This window comes from Callospermophilus lateralis, chromosome 9 (assembly GCF_048772815.1).
Source record: "Callospermophilus lateralis isolate mCalLat2 chromosome 9, mCalLat2.hap1, whole genome shotgun sequence".
Taxonomy (NCBI): Eukaryota; Metazoa; Chordata; class Mammalia; order Rodentia; family Sciuridae; genus Callospermophilus; species Callospermophilus lateralis.
The window spans coordinates 53,586,366-53,603,039 of record NC_135313.1 but is presented as its reverse complement, the minus strand read 5'-3'; the positions used below and the strand labels follow the sequence as shown (position 1 = coordinate 53,603,039).

The 16,674-nt window shown below is 38.9% G+C and overlaps 1 protein-coding gene across 1 annotated transcript in view; it reads right to left on the bottom strand.

The window, feature by feature from the left end:
- Window positions 1-1,452, bottom strand: part of Pde11a (phosphodiesterase 11A) — a 390,557-nt gene extending 389,105 nt beyond the window's left edge. Inside the window, exon 1 of the mRNA XM_076866019.2 lies at window positions 361-1,452. Within this exon, the coding sequence (XP_076722134.2) occupies window positions 361-1,272 (912 nt within the window). The 5' untranslated portion in view covers window positions 1,273-1,452. The remainder of the gene's footprint in view (window positions 1-360) is intronic.
- Between the last annotated feature and the right edge of the window lie 15,222 nt (window positions 1,453-16,674).

Here is a 16,674-nt window from a genome sequence, read left to right as displayed (position 1 = left end):
CTAACACTGGAATTCTGGGGTAGACTCCTTTTTTTTTCCTTCCTCCTATCAGTTCACAAATACATTTTAAAAACATATGCTGACATTCTTAAAGACAGAGTATCTTGACAGAGAAACATGTGGTAATATTGGGTAATACATGAATTTCCCATAAGCCACCTTGTGTTAGAAAAAGACCATTACATCAAAGATAATGTGGTAACATTCTAAGGAGCCTAAATTCAAAAAGGAATTCAAATAGCAAGATTGTATCCCAAAGAATCTAAGTGAATGTGTTACTGGATGCCCAAGGGTAATAATGCAAGGCTTGGCTGCCACACCAGTGGGGTTCAGGGAGGAGAAGACAAGGCAAAGTCCTACCTGGTAGGCATCAGGAATGTTGACTGTTTCTCCATGCTCCCCGACATAGCCAATGATGCCTTTGCCCCAGGGGACCTGCACCTCATTTGAGTTCTCTGTGCTGCTGCAGGGCAGCAGTGGGGTTCCTGCATGCACATCAAAGAATTTAGAGACCAAGCTCTTCTTGCCAGCAGCTGCCCCTTCCACTAGGAAGAGAGAACAGCGGTCAGCGTCCACCATGAGACAAACAAAGATGAGGATCTTGTAGCTTAGGCTGGTGAGGTCAAGGTCATTGGAAATATCCTTGACCAGTTCCAAGAAGAACTGACGCTCATTATGCTTTTTGAGATGGCACTTGTAGTCGATGGCCGTCGGGGGGTACTGAGGCAGATTCACCCTTGATTCCAGCAGGGCACTGAGAATGTGGGCTGTGGTGGGGGGCAGGGAGCTGGCCTTCCGGAGAAGTGCCCTCCGCCGGACACTACTCAGGGGCTCCTGGGCCCGAGAGGTCACCTGTTCATCGTAGGTCCTGTTCACATGGATGGCCTTGGAGCGGGCAAAACTCTTCCTTAGCTCTTTCTGAGAAGCTCTCCGCTGCAGGCTCCCATTGCCCCGGGTGCCACTGGCCCAACTTGGACTCAGGGGAACCCCACCACAGTCCCCACCACCAGGAGTGGGTTGGCTGTTGGCAGAGCCATTTGGTCCAGTGCTACCACCAACCGTATTGCTGGTTCTGCCACCGGCGTGAGCCAAGTTGCCGGTGCCAGCCAGAGCAGGCCTTGGGCCTGAAGCCCCCTGACCCTGACTGTGTCTCTGCAGCCACTTCTCCACCATCTCCTGCTTCCCCTTCCGCATCAAGTAATCTTCGAACAACTCTGGGTGCCTATCCAGGAAAGTTTCCACTTCCCCGAAGTCCAGACGGGAGGCTGTCATGATCCAGGCACCGCTTGCCTCTCTACACTTGGACCAAACGTTGACCTGCCCGGAGGCCTCTAGCTGTTCCTGCACATGTTTCCCGCACCAGCGTTCCCAGCTCGGTACCACCTCCCCTGTCAGCCGGAGGTTGTTCCCAGGAGTGGAATCCCAGCTTGGAGATGCCCTGTCCTCCTTGGGCTCTGAGTGGTTGGCACCAACCCCACCCCCACTCGTCCTGCTACTCCTGCTCCGCACAGGTGCCGGGCCCTGAGCAGCTGCCGCAGCCACCGCTCCTGTCGCGGAAACTCGGGCTGCCGCTGCTCTCGCGCTGGCTGCCGCCGCCGCTCTGCTGCCGCTGTAACCGGCTGAGTGGACCACTGTGAAAGGGAGGTAGGGCAGGACACGCCCCTGAGTGAGGCACCGAGCCTGGAGGGAGGAGAGAAGGGGAGGAGGCAGTCTGGGACGCCAGACCAGCCAAAGTCCACGGCCCAGGATGCCAGGCGGTTCCTGGAAGAGTCCCTGGGCGGCCAGAATCCACTCCTGAGAACACGATCGACTCCTTATTGGAACACGATTAGAAGGGGGAAAGGCACCTAACTCCTTCCCCCTCCTTCCCTCCTTACCTTCCCAGCCCTCTCATTCCCCGCCCCTTAATCCTTCAGCGCTTCAGGGAGGCCCCTGTGGAGCTCAGTGGGAACCTGAGTACGAAGAAGTGTTGATGTTTTTTGCAGAGATCAGAACCCAGAAGCGGACCCTGCAGAAATGAGGATGCTCCAAGACAGTTATTTTTCTGGGATGAGGCTGTAGACTGTGGGTTCCCAGGATTCCTGGGACTGCCCAGCACCTTGTGGATGTTCAGTAAATATTAATGGAACTGAATTTCCCTGAAATTAGCAAATGAAGTTCTCCGTGTGAGAAATTCATGACTTTAACCAAATTTCCATGAATTTGGGAGGTGGGGGGGATGGAGTTGAGTAGAGGGATAGAGTTACAGTTACTTGGATTGGGAAGACCTGCCTAGCAGGGACTTTTAGCAAAATGGACTTGAGAGGCTTAGGGGCTTTCTTTCTAGCCAGTTCTGCACACTGGATAGTTTCTCTTTCTTTCATGAATGACTTGCCATCTCCTTCTTTCTCCACTCACTCTCACAAGACCACTAATGCTTTCTTTATTTTCAATGTCCTGGAACTTATGTGTAAAGGTGTCTTCTTTATGGGATGTCTCTTTTCCTGCTCTGGGGATGCTTTGGATATGCTAGTCAGGCTGAAAGTAATATCAGGTTTCCCCTGGGCCTTTCTAAATCTAGTGGTTAATCTAGGTGTTTAGTCAGAAAAAAAGGAACAGGCTTATGACACTTTCTTGAAGTCCAGGGGTCCTCTTCTGTGGAAAACGAATGCAGGTGAAGAACGTGGGGCAGCAGGACAATCCAGGAGTGCTCCTACAGAATGACAGCAATGCAGGTAATAGAAAGGGCTGCAGAGATGCATGTCAAGACTTGTGCAGGCTTAAAATCACCACACTACAGTGATATAGCCACATCAATGTTTATAGCAGCTTAATTCACAATAGCTAAGTTACAGAACCAACCTAGGTGCCCTTCAACAGGTGAATGGAGAAAGAAAATGTGGAATATATACACAATGGAATATTATTCAGCTATTTAAAAAGAATATTTTATGACTTTTGCTGGCAAATGGATGGATGTGGAGACTATCATATGAAGTGAAATAAACCAATCCCCAAAACCCAAAGATCCAATGTTCCCTTTGATATATGGATGCTTACATACAAAAAGGTGAGGGGAGGGAAGAAGTTCATTGGATTAGACAAAGGGGAATGAAGGGAAGGGAGGGAGGATAGAAATAGGAAAGACTGTAGAATGAATCAAACATAACTTTCCTCTGTTCATATATGAATATACCACCAGTGAAATTCCACATCATGTTCAACCACAAGAATGGAATCCTAATTAGAATAACTTATACTCCGTGTATGTATAATATGTCAAAATACACTACAGGGGCTGGAGTGTGAGGCATGTGTGAGGCAGTGGGTTTGATTCTCAGCACCACATATAAATAAATTAATAAACTAATAAATTAAATAAAAGGTCCATTGACAACTAAAAATATGCTACTATCATATATATCTAAAAATAATAAATAATAATAATATAAAGGAACAAAAAACCAATAAATCAGTAACTCTTAGGGTCAGTGCAGCAACAAGCAGTCTGTGCTTTGCATTTTAAAATTCTAAAACCACATTATTAGTATTTCCCATGTTGTTAAACATTCTTCTAAAACTTAACTTTCAGTGACTATTGTGTTTCATCCATATTATATTCCACATAAAATATACTCTTATTATAATTTTTGATATCATAAATAACAAAATCCTTACACATGGCAACCATCAACAAGTGTCTTCCATAGTAACACTTACTTCTAGAAGTTGTCCTGAGAGCTCTGAAGACAAGCTCTATTGAGCACTTGCTATAGATTAATCAGTTGAACTTATTAATTTAACCATCTCAACAGATGAATGAAGTGTGAACTTATCCCATGTTAAAGATGGGAAAACTCTGAAAAGTTGAGTAACTTGACCCAAGGCACACAGATCTGGACTGTGGGTCTACCTAGTTTGGCTCCAGAATGAGACACACTCGTAGCCACATTATGAACTGTCTCCCAGCTATGTCAGCTGAGTTCTATCTGTGCCAGAATTTGTACCAGTAATGGGAATGCAGGGTTGAGATAGAATGTCCTCTAAACATTCCTCTGATAGCACTGAAAGGAGCAGAGGAAGGAGGAAGAGAGCACTTGTTTGAAATTTCTGAATTTCCCAGCTACAGCAGCATGGTAAAAGACATGGCCTTGGAACTGGGACACAGTATGCATGAAACAAAAGACCGCCTTTTAAGGCACTTACATTATGTGGGAAAATCAACCATAAGATAAATAGAGAGTAACAGAATGTTCATGATAAATGCTATGAAGAAAAATGAAACATGGCAAAAGATTAGATAAGGGGATGAGCTAGTGAAAGAGCCTTTCTGAGGAAGGGATACCCAAGCACAGATCTGACAGAAATGAATGAATGACCTGTGAGGATATCTGGAGTAAAAGCATACTAGGTAAAGGAAGCCAGTGCTAAAGTTGTGACATGTAACACACTTGTGGAGTATCTGAGAGCTACAGGGAGAACAGCTAGGAGACAATGAACCAAGCATAGATTATTGGTAGTTTGGAGCTGATGGCAGCCAAGAAGGTGAACAGTGACCAAAAATTAAATGAAGGAAAAAGTGCTTAGCACAATGCCTGGCACATAGAAAGTACTTAATAAATATTGACTGTTATTATTCTCCTAAAGTAATAGTATGGGAAATGTCACTGCATGGGATCACATCGCTAGTCAATGGAGTAAACCAAGAGTAAAGATGGTTAGTAGCGTGTTGGAACTGGCTCATAAGTACTCACAAGAGCTTATTTTAGCATCTCTTTCTGATTATGTGTTCAGTCACATCATGTAGCTTGCAATCAACCAAAATGGAAATGTTTTATCATGGAAATCTACAGAAGTTCCAAGTCATGTGATATTTTTGAAAAAACAGATTACTTGTTGTTCAACTGTTATTATTATTCGGTGGGAACAATCTATCAGTTAGAAAAGGATACCAGGCCCAGAAGGTGTAGTATACCCATACAATGAAACATTATTCAGCCATAAAAAGGAATGAAATACTGATACATGCTACAATTTGGATGAACCTCAAAAACATGAAAGTCATGTTTTTTGTTGTTGGTTTGTTGTTGTAGTTGGTGCCGGTGGTGGTGGTAGTGGGTTTTGTTTGTTTGTTTGCTTGCTTGTTTTTTGGTACCAGGGACAAAAAGCAGGAACATTTAACCACTGAGCAACATATCCATTCCTTTTTTGTATTTTATTTAAAAAGAGAGTCTCATTGAGTTGCTTAGGGCCTTGCTAAGTTGCTGAGGCTGCCTTTGAACTCTCTATCCTCCTGCCTCAGCCTCTTAAGCTGCTGGGATTATAAGTGTGCATATGCCACCATGCCTGGCATAAGTAATGTTTTTATGTCACTCACAAAAGACCACATTTTGTAGCATGTCATTTATATGAAATTTGAGAATAGGCAAATCCACTGAGACAGAAAATATATTACTTTCTAGATGGAGAGGAAGGAGATTGACTACTAAAGGGTGTAGGTTTTGGTGGGGGGGTGGCTGAGGTGATGAAAATGTTCTAAAACTGATTGTGATGATGGTTATACAATATGTGAATATGTTAAAGTTCATTAATTTGTACACTTCAAAAAGAGAATAAGAGGGTATGTGAATTATATTTCAATGAAGCTGTTACAAAACAACAACAAAAACCACTTACTAGCATAATACTAGTCAGAGTACAGCAGCACTGTACTGGATGGAGGCAAGAAAAGCAGTGAGCATCCCCAGGGGAGGGAGGAAAATGGATCAGCCCTGGGCTGCCTGGAAACAGAAGGTTTAATAGACGACATTTCCATGTATTCATTATACAAGCAGTTGTTTAGCACTTATTTATTATGTGCCAGGCTCTGGAGACAAAAGACCAAAACAAACCCTCTGCTTTTGATTGAGGACTTCAGTCCACAGTAAGGACAGAAAGTGGAAGAATACTGGGAAGTGTGGAAAAAGCAATGGAAGAGACATGTAGGGAAATGAATGTGGAATTTCTGGCTTGGTTCTGAAGTCGTGCTTCCTGCTTGGTACATGAGGTGACTAAAGGAGTTAGTGGTTGGAGAAAAGAATGAGAAGGTGACATGGGACACACTTAAGATAGTCCAGAGGGCTGTGATAGAAGACTGTATAATAAGATTGTGTAGGTATGGCTCCAATTACCATTTCCTATTTTTTCTCGATCTGTAGAATGGTGTGTATTAGTCATACTCCCAACAAGAGAGCAAAAACATTCAACTTGAAGTAATTCCAAGAGGGTTCATTTATAAAGGGACTAATTAAAAGGGTATAGATAAACCACAGGGATAGTAAAGAAACTTGGGGCTTGACTCACAGCATCATAGAAGTTCCCACCTCCAGGACTGATTGAAGGAAAGAGGGAAAGGATACCATGTGGTGACAATGACCTGGAAGGGAGCAGTGCTGGTCTGTCAGAGGACATTGGCAGGTGAAGCAGGTGAAGGAGGGATATCAGCAATAAACACCTTGAATTTATTTTCCTCCCTCCCTCCTATCAGTGACCAGAAGCTAAAAATGTTGGAGGCTGTTGATGGAATCCATATAGTCATCCTACCTGGGCAGAAAGTAGGAGAGAGAAAGGAGGATCTGTGTAAGGTCTAGAGAATCAAATGGAAAACACTTGACCCAAAATGGAACCTTGAAAAAGTCATTTTAGGAAATGGAATTAAGATATATCTCCCCTTAGGAAATATGACTGCAAAGAATTTTCTGTGTAATTCTGCCCTCTTCTGCTCATCAACTAATTCAATCAAAACTATTACAATACACTCTACAACAGTTGCAGACTACAGAACCCTCTCATAGGTACAAACTACCATATCTGAAGTGGTATATTATTAAAATAGATATGATATTATGAAGATATTGTGCAGTCAACAGAATCCCTTAGAACCCTATCCTACTTGAAAAGGTATGATATTGTGAAGACAAATGAGTCAGCTCAAAGAAAAAGCTCTGTAGACTCAATGCTAACTGTGGCTGAGGCTGCTTAGTTCTCCTCTGAGAAGCTGAGTTCTACATGGTGTCTCATTCCCCAGGCCTGCTTTACATGGCTTCTCTCTCCAGGAGGATAGCCTTTCCTTTCTTACAATGTGACAGTTGGTTTCCAAGAGGGAGTATGCCAATTTTTTTTGTCAAAACCAATTGTATAGGCCAGTGCAGAATCAAGAGAAGGATGGACAAGGGTGTGAATACTCCCAGGTGTGGTTCACTGGGAGCCACTCACCTACTAGCTGACCATAAGCTTTCTACTGAATCCCAGACCCATTTTTCCCACTGCTATATTTGCTCCTAAATGTCACAGATATCTCAAATTTATCTTCTCCAATATTACTAACTCCTCCCTGCCTTCAATCACTCAGTTCTGTATATTTCTCTTTGACTCCAGATCTCTTCTCCAAACCTACAGTCCCTAATTCAAGCCTTCATTATCTGTCCATTCTCTGAGATTTTTTTTTTTTTTTTTTTTTTTTTTTTGGTGGTGCTGGGGTTGAACCCAGGGCCTTGTGCATGCAAGGCAAGCACTCTACCAACTAAGCCATATCCCTATTTCTGTCCATTCTCTACCATCCAGTATTGTCGCCACATAACAAGCATAATAATAGCAGAGCCTTGTTTATAAATGTTATATAAATGTTATATTTATAGGATTAAATCCTTGCCAAAAGACATGTAATAGGTGAGTGGCAGTCCCCTAAAAGATATACCAATCCAGAATCTGTGAATGTGATCTTATTTGGAAAGGGTATCTTTGAAGACATAACTAAGTTAAGGATTCAAGATAAGATCATCCTGGATTCAGGATGAGCCTTAAATACAATGATACTTTCCTTATATATAAGCGAAGACACAGAACACACAGAGGAGAAAGCACTGTGAAGGTAAAAGTAGAGGTTGATGTGTCTACAAGCCAAGGAATGGCAAGAATTTCTGGAAGTCACTACAAGCTAGGAGAGGGGCATGAAATGGATTTTCTCTGAGTCTCAGGTTGGGGGTGGGGAGAAATCAACCTGCCCAACACCTTGATTTTGGAGTTCTGGCCCCTAGAATTGCCAGAGAATACATTTCTATTGTTTCAATTCACCAATTTTGTGATAGTTTGTTGTAGCAATCCTAAGAAACTAATACCAGACCCATCATCACTGCATCTCCATTTTGTCTCTATTTTCATCTGCTGCCAAAAAGGGTGTGTAATCCCAGTGAGGCAAGAGCATCACAAGTCTCAGCAACTTAGAGAGCTCTGTCTCAAAAGAAAAAATATAATAAGTGCTATGGATGTTGCTCAGTGGTTAAGTGCTCCTGGGTTCACTGTTCAATCCCCAGTTACCCGCCCCCCAAAAAAAGCTTCCTTTTCTTCTGAGCATTGTCCTGAAATATCCTTCCTTCCTTCCCTGCCTCTCACACTACTCTTTGCCATTTGGACCTATTTGACATGTTATATGCTCTGTGAAGTGTTTCCTGCTTCTACATTAAAAAGCTGTGCTTTGTCCTCCTTTCCCATATTTTGCTCAAATTGCTGTTAGAAATTATTTAATGCTTGGTATTTACTCAATCCCACATGATGCACATAATTATCAGGTTTTAAAAGTGTTTACATTAAAGCACATTTTAGTATTCATCTCTTTTTTAATTTAGAAATTAAAGCTGCTCTGAGCAATAAACCCACCTGTATTTATAACTATATTCAATATTAATAACTACATGAAAGACAAGTTTTTAAAATTTGAAACATATCTAGGTGAACAATAATGACCCATTCAGTTACAGAAAAATAAGCTTCATTATTATTCCATGAATATTTTAGATATTATTTTCTTTTAAAGTGAATAGACAATTTGATCTCAGAAAAATTGGCAACAAAGTATCTTGTTGAAGAACAATTTGTTGATGACATACATCTATTGGCTTTTAATTGTTAAAAATACTTTCTGTATTTTTAAAGACTCAAACAGTTGAATAAAGGACAAATTCGATATTTTTTAAATCCCTTGAGTCTTCATAAAAGTAACTTTACTAAAAATATAATCATTGTGTAATGATCATCATCTTCTAGCTACGGAGATAGGACATTATATTTAAGTACAATTGATAATACAAGATACCATGGATGGAATGTGACACTCAAGGAAATCTATAAAAGAAACCAGAAGTGTTCTTGGATACCATGCAAAATGGTTTATACGTAATAGTAATCCACAACTAGTCTTAAGAATATAGACTTACAAATAGAACAAAAGGAAGAAAATTGGAGGGAAAAAATCAACAACAGATCTTAATTTAGGCCTTAATTTAGAAAAGTAATATATAAGAAGAACAGAAATAAATGTTAAACACTGGTGCCTCTCTTCTTAATTACCATGACTTCATTCAAAATCAAAAATAACGGCTTAGGGCTGGGGTTGTGGCTCAGTAGTACAGCGCTTGCCTGGCATGTGTGAGACACTGGGTTTGATCCTCAGCACCACATTAAATAATAAATAATTAAAGTTATATCCAACTACAAATAAAATTTTTTTTTAAAAAATGGCTCACAGGAAAGATTTTATAAACATAGGATATAAATGCCTTATCATTTAAAAGACAGTCTCCATTTGTCTCATGTGTTATTTATGACTTGATTCAAAGATGAAATATTACTCCCAAGAGTAACTTTCACAGAAACTAATAACAAAAACAAACATGTCTACTGTTTCATTTTTTGAGTGAGCATGATAAATGAGAGATTAACACAAAGCCAAGAACTTCTACTTTCAAATAAGCATTTTAAAAAATATACAAGTTACTCAAAACATTTATAATGTTTTAATGACAGAATTTACCTTTCCTGAATAAATACATCAAAATTAAAGATAGTTTTAACCTTGAGAAACTACAAATCTCTCATCAAATCTTACTAATGTGGAATATAATGTAGAATAGTAGCTAACATATTAGTTATCATTCTAGAAACTCTTAATTAATCACTATGTATTACAAGAACAGTCCTGTATATTATGGAACCTGTACATCCAATATAGAACCTGATGCTAGTACTTCTCCTGAAAGATTTTCTCACTATGTAACTTACTTTCTAATGAGACCTTTGTATGTGCTGAAAAATTTTCTTTACCACCAAAACCAATCTATATCAACATTACAACGGAAAAATAAACCTATCAATTGGGCAAATTATTAAATTCATGGTACAATATAGTCATAAGATAAAGCCATGGCGTATGCCAATGAAGTGAGATCATATACTCCCCTGTAAGGAGGAATGGCAAGTTACATGACAGTAGTATGTCATTTTTTTAGAGGGAAGAAGGTGGTATATAGTCGAAAACAAAATGCCATGTATCACAAATATGTATATGCCTTTTCCTTTCCTCATATTTTCATTTCATAGAGTCTCATTGTTCTTTGATTTGCCCAGTTCCCTGACAGATCATAGTCTAGGTGTCAACTTTGCTGTTTTCTCATTTCTGGTTTCTATACTTGCCTACAGCCTGCCTTCTCCCATGTCAGGCTTGGTCATATCTGCATTCTGGCTTGTCACATTATTAATTTTGCTCTCACTATCCCTGTTTTCCCATTATTTCTCTATGATATGTGAGGAAAACAATTATACCATCATAAAATTCCATTTTAGATTAACTATAGGCTAATGGTCAAATTACTGTTCAACTTTACATAAAGCATGAAATAATTGGGCAATAGAGATTCTTTGATAATGAGGACAAGAAGAATCTTTACCAGTATATCTGAGAATCTCAGTCAAGATTGTCATTAGAGGTTAAATTCTGATTTAGAAAAGAAAGTTATATATTTTGTAATTCTGGATAGAATAAGCACAGTTTTCTTTAAGTGTTAAAAACTGATTATATATTTTAATATTTTTGAAGGTGTTATTTGTTCTCACATAGAAGGATGTCTATAATACACTTAAAAAATTTTAGTTTTTGATAGACCTTTATTTTATTTATTTACATGTGGTGCTGAGAATCAAACCCAGTGCCTCACTCATGCCAGGCAAGTGTGCTTCCACTGAGCCCCAGCCTCAGCCACATAATACACTTTTGAGTAAAGAAAGCAAATACATGATCACTTTTACAGAATGGTTCAATTTTATGTTTTTTCCCTACACACACACACAGCCTACATTCTATGTAAATGAGAAATAAATGTTTTCTTTTTTTCAAGACCCTGTTACTATTGTAAAGTGAGTCAATACGGAAATTGGTACCTATAAGTGATATGCATCTACAACTGAAATATGTAGTCCTATCTTCAACACCAAACAAAAGGCACAAAAAACTGTTATCAGAAGCTAGAAAATGGTAACCCATGTTATGCAAGAATAAAATATTTGGTGTAAACGTCACCTCCAATAACTTGAATGACAGGTAATAAATCTAATGAGCTTTTGACTTCCAGGTGTAAATACCTGGAAGCATAGTTTATTGAGGGCATCTTTAGACATCAGATACCACAATACACAATAAATATTTATTGAATAAACTAATTAATGAATAGCCTCCCACTGTAGCTGGCCACATTCTTCTTATGGCAGAGATGAGCAAATGTCTTTATTTTCCACCTTTATATTCATTTCAAACATAATACAGTCATAGTTTTCACATACTATCTTAAATACCATACCAAAAAAAATAATTAACCAAAAAGGAGCCTCTGGGATGGATTAATACAGGAAGATTTTGATTCTATATGATTATTGCAAGTTTTTTTTAAATAGAACAGAAAATTAAATGTGAGGAAGTAGGGAGATGGGTGATGGTAAGTTAATGTATGCACCTTAGATAGTCTGTGGATTGAGTCAGAACCCCACATAAATGTAGGGGAATCAGCCAGGAATGGTGGCTTATGCCTGTTATCTCAGCTACTCAAGAGGCTAAAATGGGAGGATTGCTGAGCAAGGTCCTGTCTCTAAAAAGTTGGAAAATCAGATGCTGGGGAATCGGGTCCCAGATTCCAGCCTCAGTTTTGAGGACTAACACTAACTAGATATTTAATTTTGGAAATGCCTCTGGGCCTCAGTTTTTTCATTTTTAAAATGAGAATATGGCAACCATCAGTTCTCAATGTTTTTTCAGCCTCTGTATCCTTTGTTCCAAAGAAGTTTTACATGTCAGGGGTGAGGAGGAAAGATATGGGGGCAGTAAGGAGGGTGTCTCACCCTTCCTTGGTCAGAATGTTTTTTTTTAAATATTGAATTTTCGTTGGAGGTAGACTTCTTTTAAACAAATGGTTCTGTAAATAAAATATGTTAGAAAATAGATCTAGCCCAAATTGCTCCTTCATGTGCCATTTTAAAGATGAGGAAATAGTACCCCTTTGTGCAGCCCACTTAGCCTTTTTCTGTGCCTATTATCAGCTTTTGTATCCTGAAGCAACCTCCCATTCCCCATGGTAGTGCTCTTTCCAACCTGCCCTACTCTTATAGGCCCTACTTTGTGGGGAATGAGGAATTCAAGCTGAAGAACTACAGGAAATTGTGATTTCAAGCTCACAAGTGGATGATAATGATCACCAAGTGAAAAATGCAGAGATAACAACTTGATTCTAAATCCCTACCTATGTTAATATTTTAGGTATTGAGGAGGGAGGATAAGGAAAAACACACTCTCCAAACTATGCTGTATTATATACATCTTGTAGGATACAAGGGTTCAATTCAAAAAGCTACTCTTCTTAAAAAATAAATGGTATGTTGTTTCCTACAAGAACTACTGTCTAGAGCTTTATATCTGGGAAGTACTTTACTTGCTAGTGTAAAAATCTAAAAAAGAATGCAGTTCTAACAATGTTCTACTGCTTTCTGAAGAATTCTCTCTGTTCCTTCCATAACATACAAACAATTGAGAAGTTAATTAATCTCATATTCTGACTTTAATTAATTAAAACATTTTATTCTTCCAGATCCTTGTCAAGATGTATATTAGAATTGCCAAAACTAAAAATAATAAACATTTTTCTACAATTGTCCAACAGTTTGCAATATTTTAAAATATATTTTTGTTGATATGACAGCATAACATTTCCTCATCACCGGAAATGTTGTCTTCTTGTTCCTGTTAATGATGTTATAAAACCAAGATACTTATATTTTTAGATTTCATCATCAAAGAAATCTGTACTCTTATTAACATGAATCGTTTTCCTACTCAATATTGCATCCAAGTTTAGGAGATATTGGCACACTTTAATAACTTGATGATTTTAGATCTTAGTAAACTTATTGTTTCCTTTACTCTATAAGGACATACCTAATTTAGGTTGAAAAGCATTTAGGTGTAACTGTCTCACAGGTTTTTATCATTCACAAAATAGGTGTTGTTGTATAGATATGGTTCCTGTATCAGAGTTTGACCAGGGAAGCAGGACCACTCTGGGTGACATGAACAGGGACTTATTATAGGGATTATATCTTATAGTTGAAGGAAGGCTGGGAAGAAAATGATTCAGAAGGGGATGGCTAATGGATCAGAGAAATCACTATGACCACAAAGGAAAGCTGGTGAAGAAGACTACAGAAGATTTTTGGTGTTAAAGAAAGTTATTCTGGGGGCTGGAGTTGTGGCTCAGTGGCAGAGTGCTTACCTAGTATGTGTGAGGCACTGGGTTGGAGTCTCAGTACCACATATAAATAAATAAAGGTCCATCAACAACTAATAAAAATATTTTTAAAAAAGAAAGTTATTCTGACACTTGTTAAAGATAGCAAGGAAGATCTTATTGAAGAAGGGACTACTGAAAACAGGATTTTTTGAAGGGGAAAAAGATCAAGCTCAACTATAAATACAAAAATACAAGTGGGGATTTACAGTCAAGAAGCATCTTATGAGTGAATGAAAAAATACTATGAGGAAACATTGGGGTATGGCAATGCTGGATAAAACATTCTGATAAGATTCTTGCTGAATGCAGGTCAAGGTGATCAGGTACCAAGAGTGAGGATTTAGCAGGAGTTTTGCTAAAACTGAACTAAGTGGGCCAAGGACAGAGGGCCTGGTCAAGAAAAGGTCTTAGGGAAACCTGACTTCAGTTTGATCAAAGTAGACTCTTTGTTATTGGTTTTGCATCCAGTGATGGGTTTAAGGTTGTTATACATCTACATGGCAGATAATTGGTAAGAAAAGATACAAAACAGGGAGAGCAAGGACAAACCTGACAGCCAGTACCTGTGTTGTCTGTTTCTCATCATTTCAAACCTAGATGATATGGACAACCCAAAGAAGCTGAGCCCTTCCCCCCATCTACCACCCCAAAACAACACATACCCCTGAGCTAAAACTTCAGTGAAGTTAAAAGACAAGGTCTGGCAAAAATTGGAGGAGTTCCTGCTCCCTGCTACACATACACACGCAACAGAACCAAAAAATTTTTGACAAGTGTGAGCTATCCTTGGGACCCTGAACTAACCTTCCAAATGTAAAAGTTTTTACTCTGTTTCCCAAATCTTAGGTAAATTCCTCTTATGACCAGCCCTAACCGGAACCATGCAGAGAATTCTGAGAAATGCAATTCTACTATCACTAAATTGGCACAGAATAAAATCACCACAATATCTAGAAGTTACTTCATATGCATTGATCCTAAAACAAACTTAAGCCTCTGAGATAACACATTCAATAATAAATCCTATCATAATACTGATCTAATTACTGAATTCATTTGCAATTTTTCCTCCAACTTTTCTAATACAAGAAACACTGCTACCAGCAGAGGTACCTATTTCACTCTTACTAAAAATAAATATAAATTTAATTCAATGCATTATCACTAACCAAGCAATTTTTAAAATGGAAATTCAATTAATACTTTCCTATTTCCACCCAATTGCCTTTCATCATCTCAGCTTTCCTCATACTAGCTTCTTTTTACTTCCCCTAACTAAAAATATTTGAACTCTGAACATGAGGTTCTTTTATTCCTTCCTGCAATGTGGCTTTTATTAATGAATGCCAAGTCCATCTGTCAGGTTGCATAAATCTGAACTGTAATTATGAATGTGAATTGAGTTCAACTTCTTTCCCACAGAGTTTTTAGGCCTCATGTAAGTTGGGATACGAGTTATGTCACCTAATTCTACATCTTTGCAAACCCAGCTCTGCTCTGAGTACACTCTTGGAGTCCCTGCAGATGTCTCAGCTCTCATCAGAAAATTCCTCCAGGGAGAGAGTAACAAGCTCAGCTTTGCCTGAAGCCTTTCTTGGCCCCCAGAGACACTTTTTTATACAATACTGACACTGGGCTCCAAGAGTAGTATATTTTCTCCCACTTGCCAGAAGTTTTAAGAGTACATCTGAGCACCAAGCATATTAAATGGAATCTTCTGGAAAGTAGTGCTTTTCAACTATATTCCCCTCCTCTGAGAACTTCCGGTTTAGGATGACTTCACAGTAGTAGTGTCTACTATAAATTGACTAATTAATATATTATTATACTATGATAATGGTAAAAGGTTACCAGGCACTGGAGTGAAAAACCCAAGTTTTGGCTTTGGCATCACACTTGTCTATGTCTCACTACAGAAGGTATAACCTCACAGGATTATTGTAAAGTGTAAATGAGATAACAGATGTCTTCTCTGCACCCAAAAATGACCCCCCAACAATCATCTTCCCACCTCTTTGGGTTAAAAGCAGTTTACTTTTGTCACTATGTGGGTGACAGAGTACTTCCTGGCTGCTTCAGGGGCTGCCTCACAGTGCACAGAGCTCTGTTCCTTTCCATATAGGCCCTGCTGTAGATCTGCCTCACCAGGTCTCACTCTTATAGTGAGATGGGGGTTCTTTCCACACTTAAGAAGAGGGTTTGGGGGAGCTGGGGTTGTGGTTCAGCAGTAGAGCACTTGCCTCACATGTGTGAGGCACTGGGTTCGATCCTCAGCACCACATAAAAATAAATAAACAAAATACAGGTATTGTGTCCATCTACAACAACAAAATTAAAAAAAAAAAACATAGAAAAGGGTTTGGGTTTTTTTTTCCTCCCTCATTCTCTTACAAGGCTCCCTTCTATCCCTCCCTGACATCCATCCAGTTTTATACTGCTCAGGATTAGCAGGGTATCATTAAAATATGAATTAAAAAATATTACATGTTAGATGGCATGTTTATTAAAATGCTTCTCTCCTTCCCTCCAGGTCAAATTTTATTCATCCAGATTGATGATTTGCTTCTCTTTTTTTCTAAACGTACTCTTAAAGTAAGATCAACTATTTGACTTTCTTTTCCCTACTTTTTCCCTTAAGTTACTTTGAGTATTGTTTATAATAAAAGGTAAACACATAACCAAACTCAGCTTAATGAAAATTAAAGCTAATGTCTATTATATCTACATTCAAATTACAGAGAAATAAGTATGTGGAAGCTATCTCCATCACCTGCAGCAGTTGCTAGGCTTATAAAATATGTTGTACATGCAGGTACTACGGAAACCCAGTAGATTTCAGTTTCCTTCCCTCTCCTCCTCCTTCCTGACTATCACTGAGCAGACAAAAGTAAGTTTGGGTTTATAAGGGCATCTGATCAAATTACACATAATCAAAAACAACAACCTTTATTTTTAAACATTAAACTTATTACAGGCTTATCAAGAATGATCAAATATGACTTCTTTAAATGTACAATATTTAAATTGATACTTTTTAAGTTGCAATAGTATT